At 47.9% G+C, this 20,476-nt stretch overlaps 5 protein-coding genes across 5 annotated transcripts; 4 read left to right on the forward strand and 1 right to left on the reverse strand.

Moving 5' to 3' along the window:
• Positions 1–417: 417 nt before the first annotated feature.
• Positions 418–1,645, reverse strand: BHQ10_009629 (uncharacterized protein; the record flags this gene model as incomplete). Its single annotated transcript, XM_040882565.1, has 2 exons — positions 418–1,085; positions 1,138–1,645. The coding sequence occupies 2 exons, from the start codon at positions 1,643–1,645 to the stop codon at positions 418–420; spliced, it is 1,176 nt and encodes a 391-aa protein (XP_040738131.1).
• Positions 1,646–2,136: 491 nt separating this feature from the next.
• BHQ10_009630 (uncharacterized protein) lies at positions 2,137–4,936 on the forward strand (the record flags this gene model as incomplete). The annotated part of the gene is made up of 2 exons (XM_040882567.1): positions 2,137–4,368; positions 4,415–4,936. The coding sequence occupies 2 exons, from the start codon at positions 2,137–2,139 to the stop codon at positions 4,934–4,936; spliced, it is 2,754 nt and encodes a 917-aa protein (XP_040738132.1).
• Positions 4,937–8,189: 3,253 nt separating this feature from the next.
• On the forward strand, positions 8,190–10,864 carry BHQ10_009631 (uncharacterized protein; the record flags this gene model as incomplete). The annotated part of the gene is made up of 2 exons (XM_040882568.1): positions 8,190–8,255; positions 9,170–10,864. The coding sequence occupies 2 exons, from the start codon at positions 8,190–8,192 to the stop codon at positions 10,862–10,864; spliced, it is 1,761 nt and encodes a 586-aa protein (XP_040738133.1).
• A 2,631-nt stretch (positions 10,865–13,495) lies between these two features.
• On the forward strand, positions 13,496–14,708 carry BHQ10_009632 (uncharacterized protein; the record flags this gene model as incomplete). Its single annotated transcript, XM_040882569.1, has 4 exons — positions 13,496–13,783; positions 13,841–13,948; positions 14,020–14,482; positions 14,548–14,708. 4 exons carry the CDS (start codon positions 13,496–13,498, stop codon positions 14,706–14,708), a joined length of 1,020 nt encoding a protein of 339 aa, XP_040738134.1.
• A 926-nt stretch (positions 14,709–15,634) lies between these two features.
• Positions 15,635–20,192, forward strand: BHQ10_009633 (uncharacterized protein; the record flags this gene model as incomplete). The annotated part of the gene is made up of 2 exons (XM_040882570.1): positions 15,635–19,500; positions 19,550–20,192. The coding sequence occupies 2 exons, from the start codon at positions 15,635–15,637 to the stop codon at positions 20,190–20,192; spliced, it is 4,509 nt and encodes a 1,502-aa protein (XP_040738135.1).
• Positions 20,193–20,476: the final 284 nt, after the last annotated feature.

A 20,476-nucleotide genomic window follows, 5' to 3' on the forward strand; every position in this document is an offset into this window, starting at 1 on the left:
TCGATACAGAGATGGGATACCACGATGACCATGACGACAACCCTGAATGTACAGGAAGACAGAGGAAGGTGTGCTCGCTGTGCGCTATCGAAGGGTTGACGGATACAGGGCAGGAGATTGTCTGGTGCGTGGATTGTGTACGGAGGGAGGGGATTCACCGTTAATCTCGTTTTCTTTTCTTACTAACTCATTCCTGAATCATTCTACGGAGTACTGGCGAGCGGCTGTTTTACACGGTATTCATCATCCCATTGCATTTGGATAGCTGGCATGATGCATTATATACTCTTACGACTTTGACTTTGACTTGGCGTTCGTTGTTCCGAATTATGCATTTTGATATAGATATGTATACCCATATTTCTATTTAACAATATAATACAGTTCCATCTTTTCCCCGGTTTTTAAGTCTAGGATCTACCGACCAAACCTGAAACTGGCCCGAGCATACCTCCATAACGCCCTCAGGAACCCCTGATACTCTACAGCCACTTCTTCCCTACCAGCTGCAATACTACTCGTCTTATCGCCGGTACAGAATATTTCGGTCAGACGGACCTGCCACGGCGGATACCCGTCTAATTTGACAATAGGTCCGAAAATGATTAGGAGATCCGGCTCGGGTTTTATGGGTGTGAATAAGGTCGATGGTAGCATTTCCGTTTCGTCGCTGCTGTACGACTCGTTTCGTGTCGATGATGATGACGACGCAGCAGCCGCAGAAATTGGAGGAGGGGAAGGCGAAGTGGAAGAAGTGGATTGACAAGAGGTTAGCTCACTGATCTCGGCGTCGATCAGTTTTGTGCTAATATCGTGCGCGGATATTTTGCCGGATTGCGACATTTCGGTTAGGGTCTTTGTGAGGTCGACTAGGGTTTCGCGGCCGTCGGAGTGGGACAACAGCAATATTGTGAGGGAAGGTTTGTTCTTTGATTTTGACCCCTTAGTGTGGGAGGTAGGAGCGTAAGAGGTGTGGTGAGGAGCGCAGATGCGGAGATGAGGTTGGTGGGCAGGGGAGCCGTAGTAGAGGGCGAGTTTGTCGGAGATGGTTTTGTGGAGGGAGGGGATGTATGATTTTAGGATGCCTACACCAATTAGCACTTGTTCAGGATAACGACAAGACAGAGGGGGACGTACCAGTCCGCTCGTAAACGCTCAACACCGGAATGCCAGCGCAGGTCGTCCACGCCGCCAACTCGGCCGTCTCGTCCATCAACGTCTGCAGCGCATCTTCCTCCCTCTTGCGCAGTTTTAGCAACACGCTTAGATGCTCCGGCATCCGGCTCAAACCCTTCACATCCCGGGCAATCAGCTCTGGCGAGCGGTGATGATAATATGTAACAGCCAACACGCGATCCGTCACGGCAGCAATAGTCTGCGAAATGCGAATATAAAATCCCAGACAGAGATGAATGATGACATAAATGAGGCGATGTAATTGTTGTTTGAGAAATGTCCTAATTGGTGTAGATTTAATCTTTTGTTTGGATTTCGATTTCGTCTTTTGCGACGTTTTGGACATCTTTGGTGATGGCGGTTCTGGCAGGTAAGGCTTCAGCAGCTTTTCGCGCTCGGCGGCAGTGAGCTTTGTGCCTCGAAGTCGGGCATCTTCGCGGAAGATTTCGGCGTCTTTAGAGGAGACCATGTTATGTTACACAGGCGGAGTAGTTATGGGATATTGACACAAAGAAAAGACAAAAAGAGATGTGTACAGTCGAAGCTGCTCAGGAGATGTGGATACTTTGTCTTACTCTGCACACGACGAATCGGATCGGCCACGTTGCCGAGGCATGACGTGTATCTTTCAGTTTGTAGGCAGTTATTTTATTTCATTTATTTTTATTTATGTATATCTTGTGAATACGATATACTAGCAGGAGTCCAGTTAAGTCTCCAGTTAAGTCTCCAGTGCAGCGTACAGCTGGAGGGTTATGTCAATCTCCGGCGGAGCTATCTATCTTCCTGTGTCTCGTCCGGTAGTGGCTTCATCTCCGCATCCATCCTCAAACAACTCGAATTACTCCAACCACACGAGATACGTACCGCCATGAGCAGACACACAACCTGCTCTGATCTGCAAGCTAAAAACAGCATCCTCGGTTCGTCGTACTAAAGAATCAGTAGTGCGGGGTCATCATGCCAGACAGCGCATCCATCTCCGTCTCCAGCTCCTCCCATTCACGCTCCCTCTCGCACCAACAATCACGCTCGCTCTACCCCCGCGGCCCCAGTTTCACACTCGAATACTTTTCCGGCCGCGATTACATAGTCAAAGACTTTATCGAGTCGCTCTCCGACAACGCCATCGCCAGTCGCCGGTCGGCTGGTACTGCAGCTGCTACGGCGGCGGCGAACCAACCGTTCGATCCGAAGCCGCTAATCCGCACGTTCGAGCACGCGCAGGGCAGTTTGAATGATTTGTTGGGCGATTTGGAGATTAGAGAGAATGAGTTGTCGGCCGCTGTGAGAAGGGCAGAGGCTCAACATGCGCAGAATTTGAATACGTTGGGTCGGAAATTGAGTCATGCTATTGAGTCATTTCAGAAGCTGGATACGTCGCTGAATGGCGCTGCATTGATATCGTCATCGACAACGTCCAATGGCGCTCCGGAGAGTAATGTTGCAGTGGAAGTGGGTAAAAGGCTCGAAGAACTCGAACGACAGCGGCGGCGTGCGTTGGATGCCCATTTCTTGATTGAATGCTGGGACGAGGTTAGCAACCGAGGGGATGTGACGAAACTAGAAACACTTCGCATGTCGGGTAACAGTGAAGGGAAATTACGTGCAGCACATATTGCGAAGCAATTGTTACGGATAAGCCAGAGGTTGGATCCGAAGAGCTGGAATGATACCTCGAATGGAAACGGTCACTACACCAATGACGGATTGATGTCTCCGAGTTTGAACGGGAATGGTAACGGCAACCACTTTCCGAAAAAGGACACCAGAGAGATTATCGAAAAGTTCTCTGAAACCCTGGAAAAAGATCTGTTGAAACAGTTTGATGATTTCTACCGAAAAGCTAATTTTGACGGAATGAAGGAATGTGCACTAGTGCTGAGAGATTTCAACGGTGGCGCCAGTGTCATTGCTCTGTTTGTCAATCAGCATCAATTTTTCATCGATAGAAGTCAACTGGTCACGGAAGAAGTGGGCGGCGATGCAGAGGCATGGGAGAAACTGGCAGATCCAGATGCGGATCCGCCGGGTGTCGAGCCTAGTCTGCAGTCGTTGGTGGATGATGTCAAGGTTGTCGTGCAAGACGAGTCTACGATTATTCGTCGTGCATTTCCGTACTACGATGAAGTCCTGAGCCGGTTTCTGCAGCGGGTGTTTCAGCAGTCAATTCAGCAGAGACTTGAAATGGTGCTCGACAAAGCAAACAGCGTATCGTCTTTAGCGTTTTTGCGATCATTGCAAAGTTCAAGAAGCTACCTCAATTCTCTCGTTGATGATCTCAAAACTCACGGCTTGACTGAAGCGCCTGATCCAATCTCGTCTCAAACGGCGATCGTACTCGATCAACAACTAGAGGACTTGTTTGTGCCGTACTTTGTCGGATCATCTTACATTGAGCGCGAAAAACGAAATCTAGAGGAGCTTTATACATCATTGCTTTTCAAATTCACTGCGTTTCATTCGCGCCGAAAGAAAACCGCTACGACCACGTTCATGGCATCGTTGGCCAAAAGTGGCAGTGAGCTGTTGGCATCTGCCAAAGAGTCTTATCTATACAGACTCGAGAGCTCAGACTCGACACCCACGCAGCGTCAGATGCTTCTCCGTGTCGCTGGACTGCGTGATTCGGGAGACGTAAGCGGCAAACCTGCTGAGCCCGAATTCACCGAAGACGACGGTTTACTATCCGTGACATACGCCAAACGCATGCTGAAATGGTTAGCTGAGGGAGTTGGCCGCGGTTTGGAGCTGAGTGTTAGTAGCGAAACACCCAAAGACGTGGCCTCGCTTTTGGGTCTGCTTCTTTCTACGATGGCAGAGGGGTATATTGAGATTGGTCTCGAAGCAGCGCTGGATGCTGCATCAGCACAGGAGAATATCAAGACTGAACCAGACTTTACGTATCTGCATACCCTTCGCACGGCGATCAGTATCACTCATCTGATGCTGACGTGCATCAACACGGTACTCATCCCGCTGGCAACCAACAACGTGACGACTCGTCGGGATATGGAAAAGAAGACGAATGTAGTCGTGGGCAGGATTGAGGACAAGATCAACGCAATTGAGCAGCGGACAATTGATGTCGCATTGGCCTGGGTTTCGAAGCTCCTCGGCGGACAGAAGAAGAATGACTTTCGGCCAAAGGAGGATAGCTCCGCGGCATGGTTGGAGATGTTGCAGACTCCGGTAAGTCCCAACCACTGGTTTTTTCAACAAATCTAACTAGGTATAGACATGCGAGAGTATATGCACGTTCCTGACACACCTCCAAAACACAATCCTTACCTCCCTCCCTCCCAGCGGCTCGAATCTGCAGTCCCTTTTCACCGAACTTGCGCTCGGCGTCCGCAGCCAAATCCTCGACCACTTCCGTCGCTTCCAAGTCAGCGGACCAGGCGGGCTGATGGTCACGAAGGACATGACCCGGTACGCCAATCTGCTCAAGTCATGGGACCTAGAGGACGAAGAACAAGTCAAAGCCGCGATTGACGTGTTACTCGAAGTCGGCAGTTTATTCGTTGTTGGACCTGAGGCGCTACGCGAGAAGTTACGAGGTCCGGCTACGAGTGCGGGCAGTACTGCTACTACCAATCACGGCAATGGGAACGGTAATGGCAATGAAGGAAGTCGTCCGACGCCGGCGGCGGTGGCAACGGATGGGTTTGCGTTGTCGGTGCAGGATATAAGGGCTTATGTTATGAGGAGGGCGGATACGAATACGGTCGCGATGCAGAGTGTTTTGAGTTCTTTGTAGTTTTTGTCTTTGGGTTTTAATGTTGATTCGTCTGTATACTATACCCTGATGATGGAAGTGAATTGAATGCGAAGAAGCCAAGAGCGAATTAGAAGCAGCGGAAGAATACGGAAGAATAACCAACTATTTGGCTTGAAATGGTATGTGGTATATATGCCATCTCTCATGACAGGCATCATTTATTTTCCGATGTGCTAGTATGCTTGTTGATAGATCATAAGTGTATGTGGTCAATAAAGTAAAGCCAATGCACATTCTGTCGGAAGTATGGAAAAAGTCAGAGTCCGCGTCAGACAGGTCGAGTTTGACATTTGACTAGCCTGCTTTGCAACGAACGGAGTACTCAGTTACGGGCAAATTAGTATGTGTCACTGCTGTTAATTTTGAGTTAGACTTTTCTGGCTGGAGAGGCGTTAGGGCAGGGTTGTATATTATCTCTTCTTTCTCGCTTGTGATTATTCTGTCTATATGAAGAAGATGGGTTTATTCCGATATAGTCGTACCAAAAAAACTTCGACACTGAGACCCGGGCAAGGAGATAGGTTACACATCGCAATCCCCTTCTACACCCCTCTCTTCCTAACCCAAGGGGGGGGACAATTCGTACTTGTAAATGCAAGGAGAAGGGGCGGCCCAAGTACTGAAAGTTACACAATTCCTAGCCCCTCTACAACACAGAAGCGAACATTCAAATTTGAAAACAAATAGACTCGGCGTGGCGTGTGACACAACACCTGGCTAACATCGCGCATATCTAACTAAGTAATCTGTACCTAGGTAGAAGATGTATATGTGTGCCGTGTATACATGCATGAATCCGCCTCGGAGGAGGAAAAAAAATTGGCAGCGATGTATAGGTTGAAGTTTCAGGAACACTCCGTCGACCTCAAAAAGGCCAGACCGACAGAGACCAGGCTGGATTCATGCAATGCTTTGTACCTGATAGACCTCAGGATAATGCAACGCAATTGTGAAGCATGGCAGCATTGCTTGGGCTTTGACCACGAGTCAGGACTCTTATTTCATGCTAGTATAGCCCTCTGCGTGAAATGGCCTTCACCACACATGGACAGACACATGGTTAATACTTCATGCGCGTGATCCTTCGTCCCGCGCATCTCGCGAATAATGTTGGTCTGTATAGTTCGTTAGTGGGTCTTTATCAATCAGAACATTCTACGTAAACACATAACTACATAGTAAGACTTCGTACCTGGTTGCAGGACTAAGTGAACAAGGTGGTGGAAACGTCTCGGCTTGTTAGACAGGGATCACCCTGTTGGGGKATATGTATGACGACTATTGGAGCAATAGACTACTACTGAGTACATATATCATCGGCCGATGATAGATACGGAGACGGTAGAAGGATCGGTGCTTTGCCCGGAAATGCTAAATACTCCGAGCTTTAACTACAAATGTAGATCCATACTCCATACGTGGGAAGAAATGGAATCATTGTTGGCGTCTGTTTGGGGGATGTTTCATGTTTCACTAGTTGCATTTGTTGTGTACAACGGATTGTCGGCTATGGCGGAGCCCTATAAGGTTGGTAGTTTCTTTTCTTTGTTGTCGAGAAAAAAAGCCATCTAGAACAGATGCATATAATGGCATTGATTGGCAAGCATTGGTGTTTAGCGTGTTAGGGCTTGTATTCATCCCGCCGAGGAAATTCCGCGTTTACTATCTCTAGATTCTGAAGTGACAGCTGAGTCGGCTTCTGGGTATAAGCGAAGCTGAATGTGATATGAGTCGAAATGTGATTGCGCTAGTCGACTCTTGACGCCGATTGGATCGTCATCTCAGCGTTGGTCAATTTTCAATGCTCCGTATGATACCAATGCGCTTTGTCGACCGATTGCATCCAGCCGGACCGCAACGCTTTCAGTGTCCGAATAATATCGACCGTTAATGTTTTCTAGAACGGTGATATCTCTCTGGAATCGAAATCAGCTTGAACCGGGATTCCGAGAATAGATAACGCTAGCCATTGGGCCTATTGCCTAGTCGGGCGAAGGATCAGAGTATCACACCAAGTTTCATCCCGGAAAACGGCCGGATCGGGACGTCGCCAGTGAGAGTATGTCAGTTTGTTGACGTCTGACAGATGCTAGCGGTCTTTGCACAATCGTACCTACTACCGGGATACTCTCCGAATATATACATTCACCATTAAAGTACACTATTCAATATCGACATAAATAGCCTTGTTCTAACTCAAACCTACAGACCTACGACGCTCTCGAAGTCAACTCAGACTAACCACGCATCAGATCAAAGATCGCGAGATATGAAACAAATTAACAAAAGCTGAACTCTGGACTCCTGTATGAACCGAAACGGGCAGCGCCCGAGCTTCCTTACCAAGATTTAACCAGCAATCAAGCGCTAAATAGTAAATACTAATCACCTAAAGAGTACAAGGGTCAAGCCTAGCTGACCAACAAACTTTCACGGCAAGAACAAAGTTCTGGGTTCACCAGTAGCAAGAGTCAGGATTCGGCGAGCGGACAGTGAGAGCTCCACAGCATCCACTGTGGTCTGTTAGAGCAGGGAGGAGTCGGTGGATTGACGGTGCATCCGCCGTCATGTTCTTGTCTTATTCTTATTTTGTGCTGTACATACTACGTAGTGAGTTAATACTTAGTACGGAGTAGAAGGTAGAGAGACAGGCTAAGATCTGGCATATGATGCTAGTATAACTACCGCCCGGCTTAAACCACGTAGCTAGCAAGAATCCCGTATTTATTTTGGTCTCGATTCTTACCCCTGCCATGATGATCTCTATATTTTCTCCTGCTATTAATCTATCGGTATCCCCAGCTGTTCGCAAGTAACACAAGAAAAGGTTGTCCACGTACACGCAGTTCCCATTTCGCTTTACCTAGGTTAGTTACTCTGGTACCTACGTGGTTCCTGTGTAGCCCTGCCAGCCAGTGCGGTTTACACTCGTCCCACAACTTCTTCGTTTCCCCTTTCTGTCTCTCTTGTCTCTTGTCAACTTTTATTATGCGGTGAGCTTGAACTTTGCTCTGTCTCTCTGTCTCAGTTTCATCTTTTCTCAAGAGGGATTATTTCTTTCTTTTCCTCTTCATTTCTTCTTTACAGCATTATTGATTTTCGAGACGGGCATTGACACGCGCGATATTCTCCGATACAATACATAGACATACGCATAAACGCGATTACACTTCGGTCGATCAGTTCTTTCAGTCGTAAATCGACACATATCGATTTTGCGCGAGGCATCACCATGCAGGACATGCTGATCTCTTCCAGAGCAGACTTTGAGTCTCTACCGCCGGCGGTACAACGAAAGGTGTGTATTTCCCTCGATCTTTTCTATCTTACCTTTTCCCTCTCTTCTTCATATGTCTCGTCGTTTCTTCCTCGGCAGTCACATGACCGGACGCAATATTGGGATGGTTCAGCCTCAAGGGAGCCGAGGAAACTAACCTGGGCTCGGCCATTCAGCTGGCTCTTTGGAATCAGATTGTCAATTACGAATGCTAGACTGCTATCCCAATCGACAAGGCTGATTATTGAGAGTTGTTGATGGTTGTTGCTTGCTCCTTGTTGACGGCTTATCACGTGCTCCTTCCTTTTATTCCTTCCACACCATCTTCAATTCCCCTCCGTCTTCATCTTCCTGTTTATCATTGATGCATGCCACAATATCTGAATATGATATATCGCGCATGATGTACTCCGTACCGTCATGCACTTCACAGAGGGGGACAGACAATGAGATTGTCAATGTCTGTCCGAGCCACTTCGGCGACTGGGTCCTCTTTGGTGGGCCACACCAATAATTTGCCTGACTATGGCTCCATCCCATCCCTCGTTCCTAGAACCAGCAAAACCTGTTCCATCGAATCCATTGCTCCATTTCTACTTCCTGACTCGTCATTTTCCATTATATTACCGTCGCTTCTTATGTCCTTGTCACACATCAACTGCCATACACAACTGTCTGCAAATTCATTTACTTTCATCTATTTTCTCTTTGTGATTCGCGGTCAGGCCTACCGGCAGTGATAACTATTAGCCACTAGCTGTTAGCCCTCGGACATCATGGAATCTAGCCTGCTGTCTAGGGCAAGCTAGTTGAGGTTATTGCTTGTCACCGGCCCCTGACTGGTCAACCCCTCGGCTGCCCCTTTTTACGCCCTCCGCCGTCTGTCTGTCGCGCTTTTAACAGGCTAATCAAGGCTATAATGCTCCATTCTATAGTTCTTTTCCAATGTCGAGCGTTTTCGTCTCTTGACGGCCCAGCACCATCCACGCCATCATGCTCAACCACGCCGCGAGTTTGCTGCAAATCGGCCGCTCTCTATCCGCCGACATCCACGCGCTAGAATTATAACACCGTCTTCCTCCACTTCTTCTCTTCGACAATATCAAGTGCAGCAACAAAATCAACGCAATACCCGTCAAAAACTACGATTACGACGGATTGCTCCTCTCACCGCTCGTGGCACCGGCAATCGTCTTAGTCGTTCTCCGCCTGGGAATGATTTGACCGCAGTACACGAGTACTTGCAATGCTTTCACTCTCTGCCTCCAAAGATCCAAAAAACCATCTTTTCACAAGAAGAGCGACGCCTGTTACAGCAAACAGCTCCTGTAAGCAGTATCACCGACGCTGCTGATCAGGCACTTCTCAGACTCGAAGAAAGACATAGAGCATCCCGCCGCCGGCAATCGCTGCGAACTGACACGTCGAGCGACAGATTTGTCCGCAGAGGTCGTCGCCAATATCGAAGATCTAGATCTAGTTCTTCTCCTGCTATCCGTTCTTCAATCCGCTCCTCAATCTACTCATTCCCCTCCTCACTTCCTTCGACCTTTGAACCTTCCGCTGACATTATCGACATCGACACCGACGCCATTGCTGATCCCACCGACTCGGGAATAGAAATGGAAGAATCTATTCTCGACAGCTTTCGATGGCTCGATGAGGAGGAAGACCTCGATCTATCACTGGACAGCTATCACAAATATGTTGCCGACACGGCATTGTCGTCACAACATGTTCAACCTACCTCTCCGCGACGAATGCCTTCCTTCCGGCGAACATTATCCCTAGCCAAAAATAGAAACTCAATGTTCTTAGGGAATACCGGTCGAGGACTCAGCTCCAGTCAATCTTCCACACTCCCTTTCTCTACAGCCGGCACCGGCGCCATCAACCGCCCCGAAAATCATGGCAGACATATGTCTCATCGGTCTACATCTTCCATTGATCCTGCTGCACAATATTACCAAGACCCAGAAGCTCGATTAAAATTACGGGTATACCTGGCGTCACCTCAGAAGTTTGACGAGGCAATTGAATTTGGATTTCCGTCCCTGGACAACAAAGAGAACATCGATGCCAACAACTTGCGTCGACACAACACAAACCGAGACTCGAAACGGATATCACAGATTTCTGCATCGACTCATGGAACACATGGATGGACATTCTTGGATGATGAAACTACATCTATCGACTTGAGTTTGTTTGATCTGACCGATCACCAACCGCAATTCCAACAAGCAAAAAAATCACGACGCAGCCATGACAAGACTGCCATTAGCTCCAACATCCGCGAACTCGCATCACCCCACTCTCGCTCTTCATCCATAGATCCACGCCACCGTCGTCCTCAACCTCTCAAACCTGTTGTGGGCAATGCCAATGGCAGTTCCCGCCCACCAACGGGCGGTCATCGTCGCGAGATGACTTTGAAAATGACACTTACTAGGCCCGATCTGCGAACAGCCGGTGAGGCCGGACCTTACGGTCACGATCGACACGATGATCCTCTGCGGTTGGCAGAATTACCGCCCGCAGACGAATCATGTAATATCTGGGACGATATCCCCGAAGAACGAGGGGTCGTCAAAAAGATGTGGCGCAAGCTGCGCTCTTGGAGGGATTGATCTTGTCCTTTCGAAGTTTCTTATTACTCTCCATTCATGTGCATATTTATATTTTGCCTTCTACAAGCGTCCGCCGTTTACTATTATCCCATTTTCCACTTGCAGATGTCTCCATCAAGCGTTCCCTCATTCATTCTCTTTTCTTGGATATGATTATATATACCCTCTCTTGCTGCGACTATCTTGGTCTTTTCTTTTACTCCTTTCATGTTGATTTTATGGGCGATTATAAATTTTTAGTATTATTAGCGTGCATGCATATCAGATCTTGCATTTCCCAAAGTCATTTCGAACTGAGTTCGTGTAAGAAGGAAGGACGTTTGTAGTCCATATTCCAGAGGTTATTGCCCGCTTAGAAACCAAAATATACTGAATTCTTAACGCAATGAAGCATATAGTTGCTACGCTGAAAGCCATCAGCATTGCCGGAATGCGGTCTAGTGGTATAGACTTCACCTCATGTTTTCGTGTGACGTTTTGATTCTACCAGGCGTGATTCTTCCCTTGGGCCATTGTATGCTTTTCAACATTGGTATACCGCTTTTCGAGTCTTTTGCGCGCAGCTACAATGGGAGGATTAGATATTCTTAATCTAAGCCCTTTAATTGTGGTTAACGTTACCCTCGTAAGAACCTTTTTATTTAGTAGAAGTCCCAACGAAGAAGTGTATCTATATGACCTTTCACAGAGTATCTTCTACACAAGAAATGTTAATAAAATGAAGACAAATATGTAAAATATGCCACAGTTGGAGATAATATGTTGGAGAAAATGATATATATCAATCTTCTTGCTATCTTGGACACCCTGCTTATATACATTTAGATCCTATATTTATCTACAACGAATAGATGCCTAGGCGACGTTAATGAACCGTTTGGTCCTGTGAGATATCCCATTTGGTGTTTTATGCACCGTCTTATGTTGTAAAATATCCCGTCAATTCGAGTTGGTGTCGGTTCCAGTGGCCGTTAACTAAACCTTGGCCTTCAAGTTAGGTAGTGAACGTCATTTAGAACTTCCGCCATATGAAGGAGGGCTTTACTAGGGAATTGTAGTACGTTAAGGGGGTAAGGGCTTCGATTTCTAGTATTAGCTTCGACGTACAAATCAAAAATTTGTCTTGAGAGTCTGAACTATGTAGTCTTCCTATACAAACGGCGAGGCCCATCTTCGGGAATTGAGCGAAGCCGTCACTACATAGGAACTGCCATGCTTAGGATTCGCTTCTGGATTTTTTGTGGGAGACTACGGACTGTGAGTTGCGCCATTATGTTCGGGATACCACGGAAGGGCGGTTTGTGTAGTTGATAAAGGAGGGAGGAAGCAAGTAGGCAGATGGCACTTAATTCACAATATATTTCAGCAAAGCTCATGAAGTATTTGGCTGACATTTACGTGGAAATACAGGGACATCTACAATTTCCGTAGTCCATACACACAATACTTTTTACAGAAAGTAGAGGAGAGAACATATGTATCATGTGTTGTAAATAATGCTCACATTCCCAATTCAGTATTAGCCGTACCTAGCAGTAGCTTTCTCCTTCTATTGACTAAATCTAGCCTACGGCGTCGTCCTGTTTATGTAGAAGAATGACAAGTCGCCCTAAGAACTCCTGTTTGTAACCTTCATGCGACATTATGAGAATCCAATGCCCGTAGCACAACATAGCACTGCAGAATCTCACAATTCTTGCATGGCGTGGCTTAAACAGCAGTAAATATAGCTTGAATGGATTGCTGTGATGGGAGAAGCGCCGTTACTGCTGTCAAAGAAGTTCCTTGAAAGGGCCAGAGATGGTGAATATGATGGTACCTTGTTTCAGTTTATTTGGATCCTGCCCTATGTAGTTGGAACTTGACCGACTACTCTAGGTTCGATCTGTGGCAGTGACGTACATCACTAGCAAAAAACCGACCTTTCTTCAGCTGTCATCGATGGCCTGCAGTGATATCGAGATAACTGGTTATAGAAGAAAACATGGGGTTGGCAAAACTTTCTCAGATCAATGATAGATGAATATCGGTATATGATCCTCCCCCATTAGCTGTTCATAAGCTGGTTAGAAAAGGACAGAGGCAGCAATTTAGGGAGCCACCGAAAATGGAAATCTTTCTCCGAATCACACCAACAACAAAACCCATATTATTCTGCGGCAACCATCAAACCTGGGTTTGCTCGGCCATCTGTTGACTATATGTTAGGTCCTGTCGAATAACATGATCTTTGGTTCGGTAATACGTACAACGAGTTGTACTTACCGCAATATTATTACCGCCTTGATGAAGGAGGGGTAAGAAATGCAAAGCATATCGTTTCCCAAATTAGGCCGAAGGTATCTTGTGTATTTTTGATTATCCAATTGGACAATACCTGCACTAATTTAGGCCTCATGTCTCGGGTACAATGAATGCATTAGATCGGCGGCAACGATGCCAGACAAGGGTCAGTAAATGCGATACATTGGCCGCGAGACTCAGCCCCCACGACACATCCAGTTGAAGCTTGATAGAGACATAGCCAGGCATGCCCCGAACGCATGTGCATGTCTAGACGGTACAATATTCGACTGTCTGAGACGGTTTCCTTTCTCTCACCACCTCGCCATCTTGCAATGTCGAGCGACCATGGCCGGCTCTGCGTTGCTGGGCGAACCGCCCGCGACACACAACGATGTGCTGATTTATAAGGCGCTGTTGATGCTGAATGGAACGAGTTACTTCCCGGTGCCATCAGAGTCGCTCGTCACAGACCGCCCGCCCGACGACTCTAATAGCGCGCCGCTGGTGGCTGCAACTGTCGTGCTGATGACGCTCGTAATTCTCCTTACTGCGGCGCGGGTTTGGGCCCAGCAGTACCGGAAGAAGCGTCACTTTACGTTTTGGGTGTCGAATGTCTTCCTGTTCTTCTCCGCAGTATGTTTTGCGTGTTGGGCCCGTCGATATGTACGTCGACTGATCTTGTGCGATTAGATGGCAACGTTGGCTTACGACTCAATCGTGCTTCACCTGTACACCCAAGGATGCAGCGGGCGGCATATCAATTACTGCACCTACGAGGATATCGAACAGATGAGCGAAGTAAGACCATCCGACTTGTGACACTTGTGGGTTGCCTCCTAACAGAACAAAATCTTTTTTTGAACCTACAGTTGCTCATCGTGCCGCAATGCATCTTCTACTTTGCCGTGTACTGCGCAAAACTTTCCATCATTTCTTTTCTACGTGGCGCCGTCGAACATACGGTGGAGTGGTGGAATCTGGCGAATGCAATTTTCTTCGGCCTTGTCGTATTTATCGGGCTCTGGTCACTGCTGAGCACCATCTGCACCTGCGTGCCCGTGGCAGCGCACTTCTCGCTGATCGTCCTGGCCACCACGGATCCCAATTCGTACCACTGTTTACCGGAATTGAGGCTTCAGGTCGCCAACCGTACCTTGCATATCGCCACCGATTTATGTCTGTTCATGTTTCCGCTTTTCCTGGTTTGGAGGGTGCAGATTTCGTGGCAGCGGAAGATATTGTTCATCGTGCCATTTACGCTAGGCCTGCTAACTGTCGCGTCGAGTATTGGCCGCAACGTTGAGATGCCGGAGGCATTGACAGATGTGTCCTGTTTGTCATGCCTCTCCTGCTTTCTGAATGCACGTCTACCTTGCTAGCGCTGACTGTCACAATAGGGAACATTAGCAGAGTCTCCGTATGGGACTTTCTCGACATTCACTTCTCGGCCATGCTCATGTCCATGCCCTTCATTATGCCGTTAATTGACAGGACGGTGCGATGGTATCGTGAACGCGGGCCAGACTTGGCCTGGCGGTGTGAGCACCAGCTATGCTGAGACCTGGGGGTCGGGACCGCACACGATTCATCCTGGTAATAAAAGCCATGGCAATGGCGATCAATGAAGAGCCGCCAAAACCATGAGAGCTGTCCGCGGATGAACTCTCGTTTCACGAATGTTTCACGAATTTATGATTGATGTTGCCAATGATACTAATGCGGGTAGAGAGAGCCTGTTGTTGAGCGTTCATGCTCGTTTGTGAATAGTGAATCTCTTGTATTCATGCCTGTCCTATGAGAGAAGAGGCAAATATATGACACCATGAGAAGGTTAAATGATGGGATTGAAAGCGATGATACCGACCTTATCCTCAGCTCAATAACACTGAAAGTCTGGTTGAGTATTCAGAATTTTGATAGCCAATCACAATCCGATATGGTGTAACGGTAACATCGCCGTCTCTCATTAGAAAGACACGATCACGGCAGCTCGGGGTTCGATTCCCCGTGTCGGCTTTTTTGCATTTTCTTGTTGATCAATTGCATTAATCCCTGGCTCTTTATTTTTCGCCTTGACTGTGTAGCATGTATGCCATGGTTTTATTGGTGATATCTTTCGAGGCGGCCACGTGATTCCTTGGCCAGAGCTCCCGGCCGGACTGGACTCGACTCTCTCCTTCCGCTGGAGCTGACGACGTAACTTAGTTTACTCCCTCGTTATCTTCTAGTTCAGGCCACGCAAGACTGCCACAGCTTGCTATATCTTACTTGTTCTACCGTTATCTTACTATCTACATTCATTCTTTATTATTAATCTGTTTACTTACATTGCTTTTCCCTTCATATATTCTACACGACATACGACTTGTTTATTCCAACAAGCTAGGCGCCAGCTATCCGGATCGCATCGCATCGCATCTTACCATTCATCACAACGCACCGCAACGACTCTAATGCCGAAACACCAACTATTATAACGTCAACATGATCCGTCAGTGGCATCTGACATCACCGCTTCTCCTCCTGCTCCTGCTAGCCATCGGCAGCCTGACAGGAGGAGCAGTGGCAAAGAAGTCAGATGGGCCCAAAATAGCTCTCAAAGAGCTCGACATCGCGCCCGCAGACCCCTTTTATTTCAAAAACTCGGACACGGTTATGTTTCTGAGTCCGGTGACTGGTGAGGTGTATCAATCGTTTGATGGGGGGCTGGAGTGGAAGGTTGTCGGTAACGAGGATGTGGAGAGAGTGGAAGGCGTGACGGGCGATATGACCAATGCCGCGGTTCTGATTCTGCCGCATCCACACGATAATCAAAAGGCGTATATTCTCGGTCGGCATGGGATCCATTGGGTGACTACGGATCAGGGCCGGACATGGCGTGAGTTTGAGGTTCCAGCGGCTCCGTCCATGTTTATCAATGAGCCCCTTCGGTTTCATGGCGAGGATTCGAGTAGAGTCATCTTTCAGGGTGAGCGGTGTTCGCCGTTTGCCTGTCAGGAAACTGCGTTTGTGACCTTGGATGATTTTGAGACGGTTGCGCCGATGAGGAATACGGCCAAAGGATGTTTCTGGGCTGTTGGGAAGCCGGCTTTTGCAGAGTCGACCAGTGATCTTGCAGACGAGATTGGCGATCGGGTGTTTTGTATTGTGCATGGACTCAAGAATCCGTTCCCGGCGGCGTATCGGCTCGTGTATTCGGATTCGTTTTTTCAGGATGACGATGACGGGATTGAGGCGAAGATTAATGAAGGGCGGCCCGTCGCGGGTATCATAGATGCTGCTGCTCGGACAAAATATATCATGGTTGCTGCCAAATCGCAGGGTACCGATGAATTGGCCATGTTCGTTACGGATGACGCTATTGTGTGGCATCGCGCGGAGTTTGGAAACCACAAGATTGAAGAAGAGGCATACACCGTCCTGGAAGGAACGAATCATAGTATCCAGGTCGATGTGATGAACACCGATCGATCGGAGAATATGGGTGTGTTTTTCTCGTCCAATTCCAACGGCACGTACTTTGCCCGCCATATCGAGCACACGAACCGCAATGCAGGTGGATACGTTGATTTTGAGGATATTGTTGGAATCCAAGGTATCGTGATAGTCAATGTTGTGGACAATTGGGAAGAGATCGAGAGCGATTTCGAAGCCGAGAAAAGGGTGATCAGTCAGATTAGCTTTGACGACGGACGCACTTTTCAACCGTTGAAAGTCAAGGATAAGAACTTGCATCTTCATTCCGTCACGGAGTTTAGAAATTTCGGTGCTGTCTTTTCGACACCTGCGCCTGGAATTGTTTTGGGTGTTGGTAATACAGGCAGTCATTTAAAGACCTACGCAAAAGACGGCGATTTATACGTCTCGGATGATGCCGGTGTGACATGGCGCTTGGCACTTGAGAAACCACACAAGTACGAGATTGGCAATAAAGGTGCTATTATGGTAGCAATCAAGGATGACGGCAAGCCCACAAAGAAGATTCAGTACTCTATCAACCATGGCAAGGATTGGGATACTGCTGAGCTGGAGAATGAAATCAAACCCTATTTCCTCACGACGACTCCCGATTCGACGAGCCTGAAGTTTTTGCTTGTGGGATTCTCCGACGAATCTGAACAGTGGTCCATCTACGCGATTGACTTTGAAGGTTTGCATGAGCGGGAGTGTAAGGACAGCGATTTCGAGGAATGGCCTGCTCGATTGGATGAAAATGGTGAGCCTGATTGTCTCATGGGACATAAACAATTCTACCGACGTCGCAAATCTGATGCCGACTGTTTCATTACTGAGACGATGTTCAAGACACCTGCACCTGATTTCAAGCCCTGCAAATGTACCGCAGAAGATTTTGAGTGTGACTACAACTTTGTGCGCTCGGAAGATCGAAAGGAATGTGTGCCTGCTACTATTCTCAAAGCACCTGAAGGTACTTGCAAGAACGACGATGATACTTTCAAGGGTCCTTCGGGATGGAGATTGATTCCCGGAAATGCTTGTCTTCGTGATGGAGGCGAGGAACTTGACAAGGAAATTGACCGTCCCTGCAAAGATGCTCTCAAGGCACCATCTGGCGACGCCAAAGCGATCAGCTCGACGCTCAACTATATTGAAGGAGACGGGTTCAAAAGGTTCTACTATCTGGAGCGAGCCGGCAGCAGTCGCGGCGAGGACGAGACTGTTGTCATGCTGACTCATGATGGTAAACTTTATGTAACTCACGACCATGGCAAGACTTGGACACACGAACTCAAGGATGTCAAGGTGAAGGAGATTGCGCCGCATAGGTATTTGAACGACCGTGCGTTCTTCCTGACTAGTGGCAATAAGCAGTATTATACGATCAACCGTGCAGAGAGCTTTGACTCATTCACTGCTCCTGCTGAACTGGATAACGTAGAGATTACAGTTTTGGACTTTCATCAAAAATACAAGGATTGGATGATCTGGACTGGCTTCAATGATTGTAGCCATGGCGAATGTCCCAGATCTTCTTATATCACCAAGCATCGCGGCGATAGCTGGGAGATCTTGCTTCGTACAGTGGAAAGGTGTGACTTTATGGCACGGGAAGATCGTGCCGACAGCGACGACTTGATTTTCTGCGACCAACATGAAGGCGAAGATGTGAATGGCAAGCGTACGCTTGTGACGAGTAATGACTTTTTCGATACGTCCAATACGCCTTTGACCGATATCAACGATTACGCAACAGCGGAGGAATTCATTATCGTCGCCACGCCGAACCCAGAGAATGAGAACTCCATGAAGTTCGACGTTAGTGTCGATGGCGTGACGTTCGCTGATGCGGAGTTTCCTTATAATTTAGATGTGCCTGAGCAGTTGGGATACACGGTGTTGCAGAGTACTACTCATTCGGTGTTTTTGCACGTCACACTCAACAAGAATGACGACCAGGCGTATGGTCTGCTCATCAAGAGCAACAGCAACGGGACCTCTTATGTGCTTAGTCTCAACGACGTGAACCGCAACAATGCAGGATACGTCGACTTTGAGAAGTTGCAAGGACAAGAAGGCGTTGTGATAGCCAACATTGTGAGCAACACGGCAGATGTCGAGAAAGGCAGCGAGAAGAAATTAAAGAGCATGATTACGCATAACGACGGCGCTAAGTGGACTCTTATCCCGCCTCCAGCCAAGGACTCCGAGGGCAAGGCATACAGCTGTGGCTCGAACAAGTGTTCCCTTCATCTGCATGGATACACTGAACGGAGAGACTTTCGCAATACATATGGATCTGGGTCCGCCATTGGCCTTGCGTTTGGAGTTGGTAATGTCGGCGAGACATTGGGCAGTAAGGCCGATGCTAGCACTTTTTTCAGCCGTGATGGCGCTATCAGCTGGAAGGAGGTCAAAAAGGGCAATTACTTGTGGGAGTTTGGCGACCAGGGTTCTGTCCTGGTCCTCGTTGACGCAGGTCAACCCACACGCGATATTCTTTTCAGCACCGACGAGGGAGATACGTGGGAGACGTATCAGTTTTCTGACAACGAGGTCTCAGTGCTGGATCTTTCTACTGTGCCGTCCGACACTTCAAAGAATTTTTTGATCTGGGGTACAGAGGTCGGTTCTGATGAGTTTGTAACTGTCAATCTTGACTTTAGTGGCCTGCGTGACCGGACATGTAATTTGGATGAGGATACTGGCGAGGGCGAAGATTACTATCTCTGGGAGCCGAAGCATCCTCTTCAAGAGGGTAACTGTCTGTTTGGTCATGTGGAGCAGTATCACCGCAAGAATCCCAAGTCGCATTGTTGGAACGATTGGTCCGAGGCGCATGTGCATAGTATTTCGCACAATTGCTCTTGCACGATGGAGGATTACGAGTGGTACGTCTCTCCCCTTTTTACTCAAGAGCTTGTAACTAACGAGGTCTAGTGATTACAACTACGAGCGCCAAAGCGACGGAAGTTGTACCTTGGTACCCGGTCTCGCCAAACCAAACGCTGTCGAATACTGCAAAGAGAATCCAGACGCCATCGAATACTGGGAACCGACAGGCTTCCGACGTATCCCGCTTACTACCTGTGTTGGCGGCCAAAACCTCGACCGCTGGGAATCGCGCCCCTGTCCAGGCCACCAGGAAGAATATGAGCGCAAACACGGCGCCAGCGGCGTCGCCATCTTCTTTGCTATCATCGTTCCCGTCGCCATTGCAATCGCCGTTGGTTACTGGGTTTATACACACTGGGATGGTAAATTTGGGCAAATCCGGCTCGGTGAAGGTGGAGCTCAATCGTTCATGACTTCTCGCGGCGATTCGCCGTTTATTACGATCCCTGTCGCGGTTATTGCGGCCACGGTGGCTGCAATCAAGGTACTGCCGTTGCTGGTCGTGTCTCTCTGGCGAAGCGTCAGTGGCTATGTACGGTTACCCGGCAGCAGGGGTCCGCGACCGTACGCGACGAGAGCTGCGTTTGCTTCCAGGAGGGGGGATTATACGAATGTCGTAGATGACGAAGATGAGTTGTTGGGCGACGATGAGTTTGAAGATGAAGAGGGCGAGGAGGAGAGGAGTTGAGCATAGCCAGTCTGCAGCGAGCATCTTGCTATTTTTATTTTCTTTTTTGTCTTTTTATTCTTTGGAATATGGATGTATTTGGGTATCTAGATTCAATGATGTCATGTATAGTTAGTAGATCTTTGAGCTCTCTGTCTTTGTTTGTAGGGTAGATTATTTCGACACTCCTTCACCTCCCTACATCTTTCGAATAACATGATTATGTTCTAAGCACCTAGACCATGGCCCCCTTTCGTCCTGTCTCATTCTCATTACCACAGTCCAGCATAATAAACAACTCGGGT

This window comes from Talaromyces amestolkiae (assembly GCF_001896365.1).
Source record: "Talaromyces amestolkiae strain CIB chromosome Unknown scaffold25.1, whole genome shotgun sequence".
Classification (NCBI taxonomy): Eukaryota; Fungi; Ascomycota; class Eurotiomycetes; order Eurotiales; family Trichocomaceae; genus Talaromyces; species Talaromyces amestolkiae.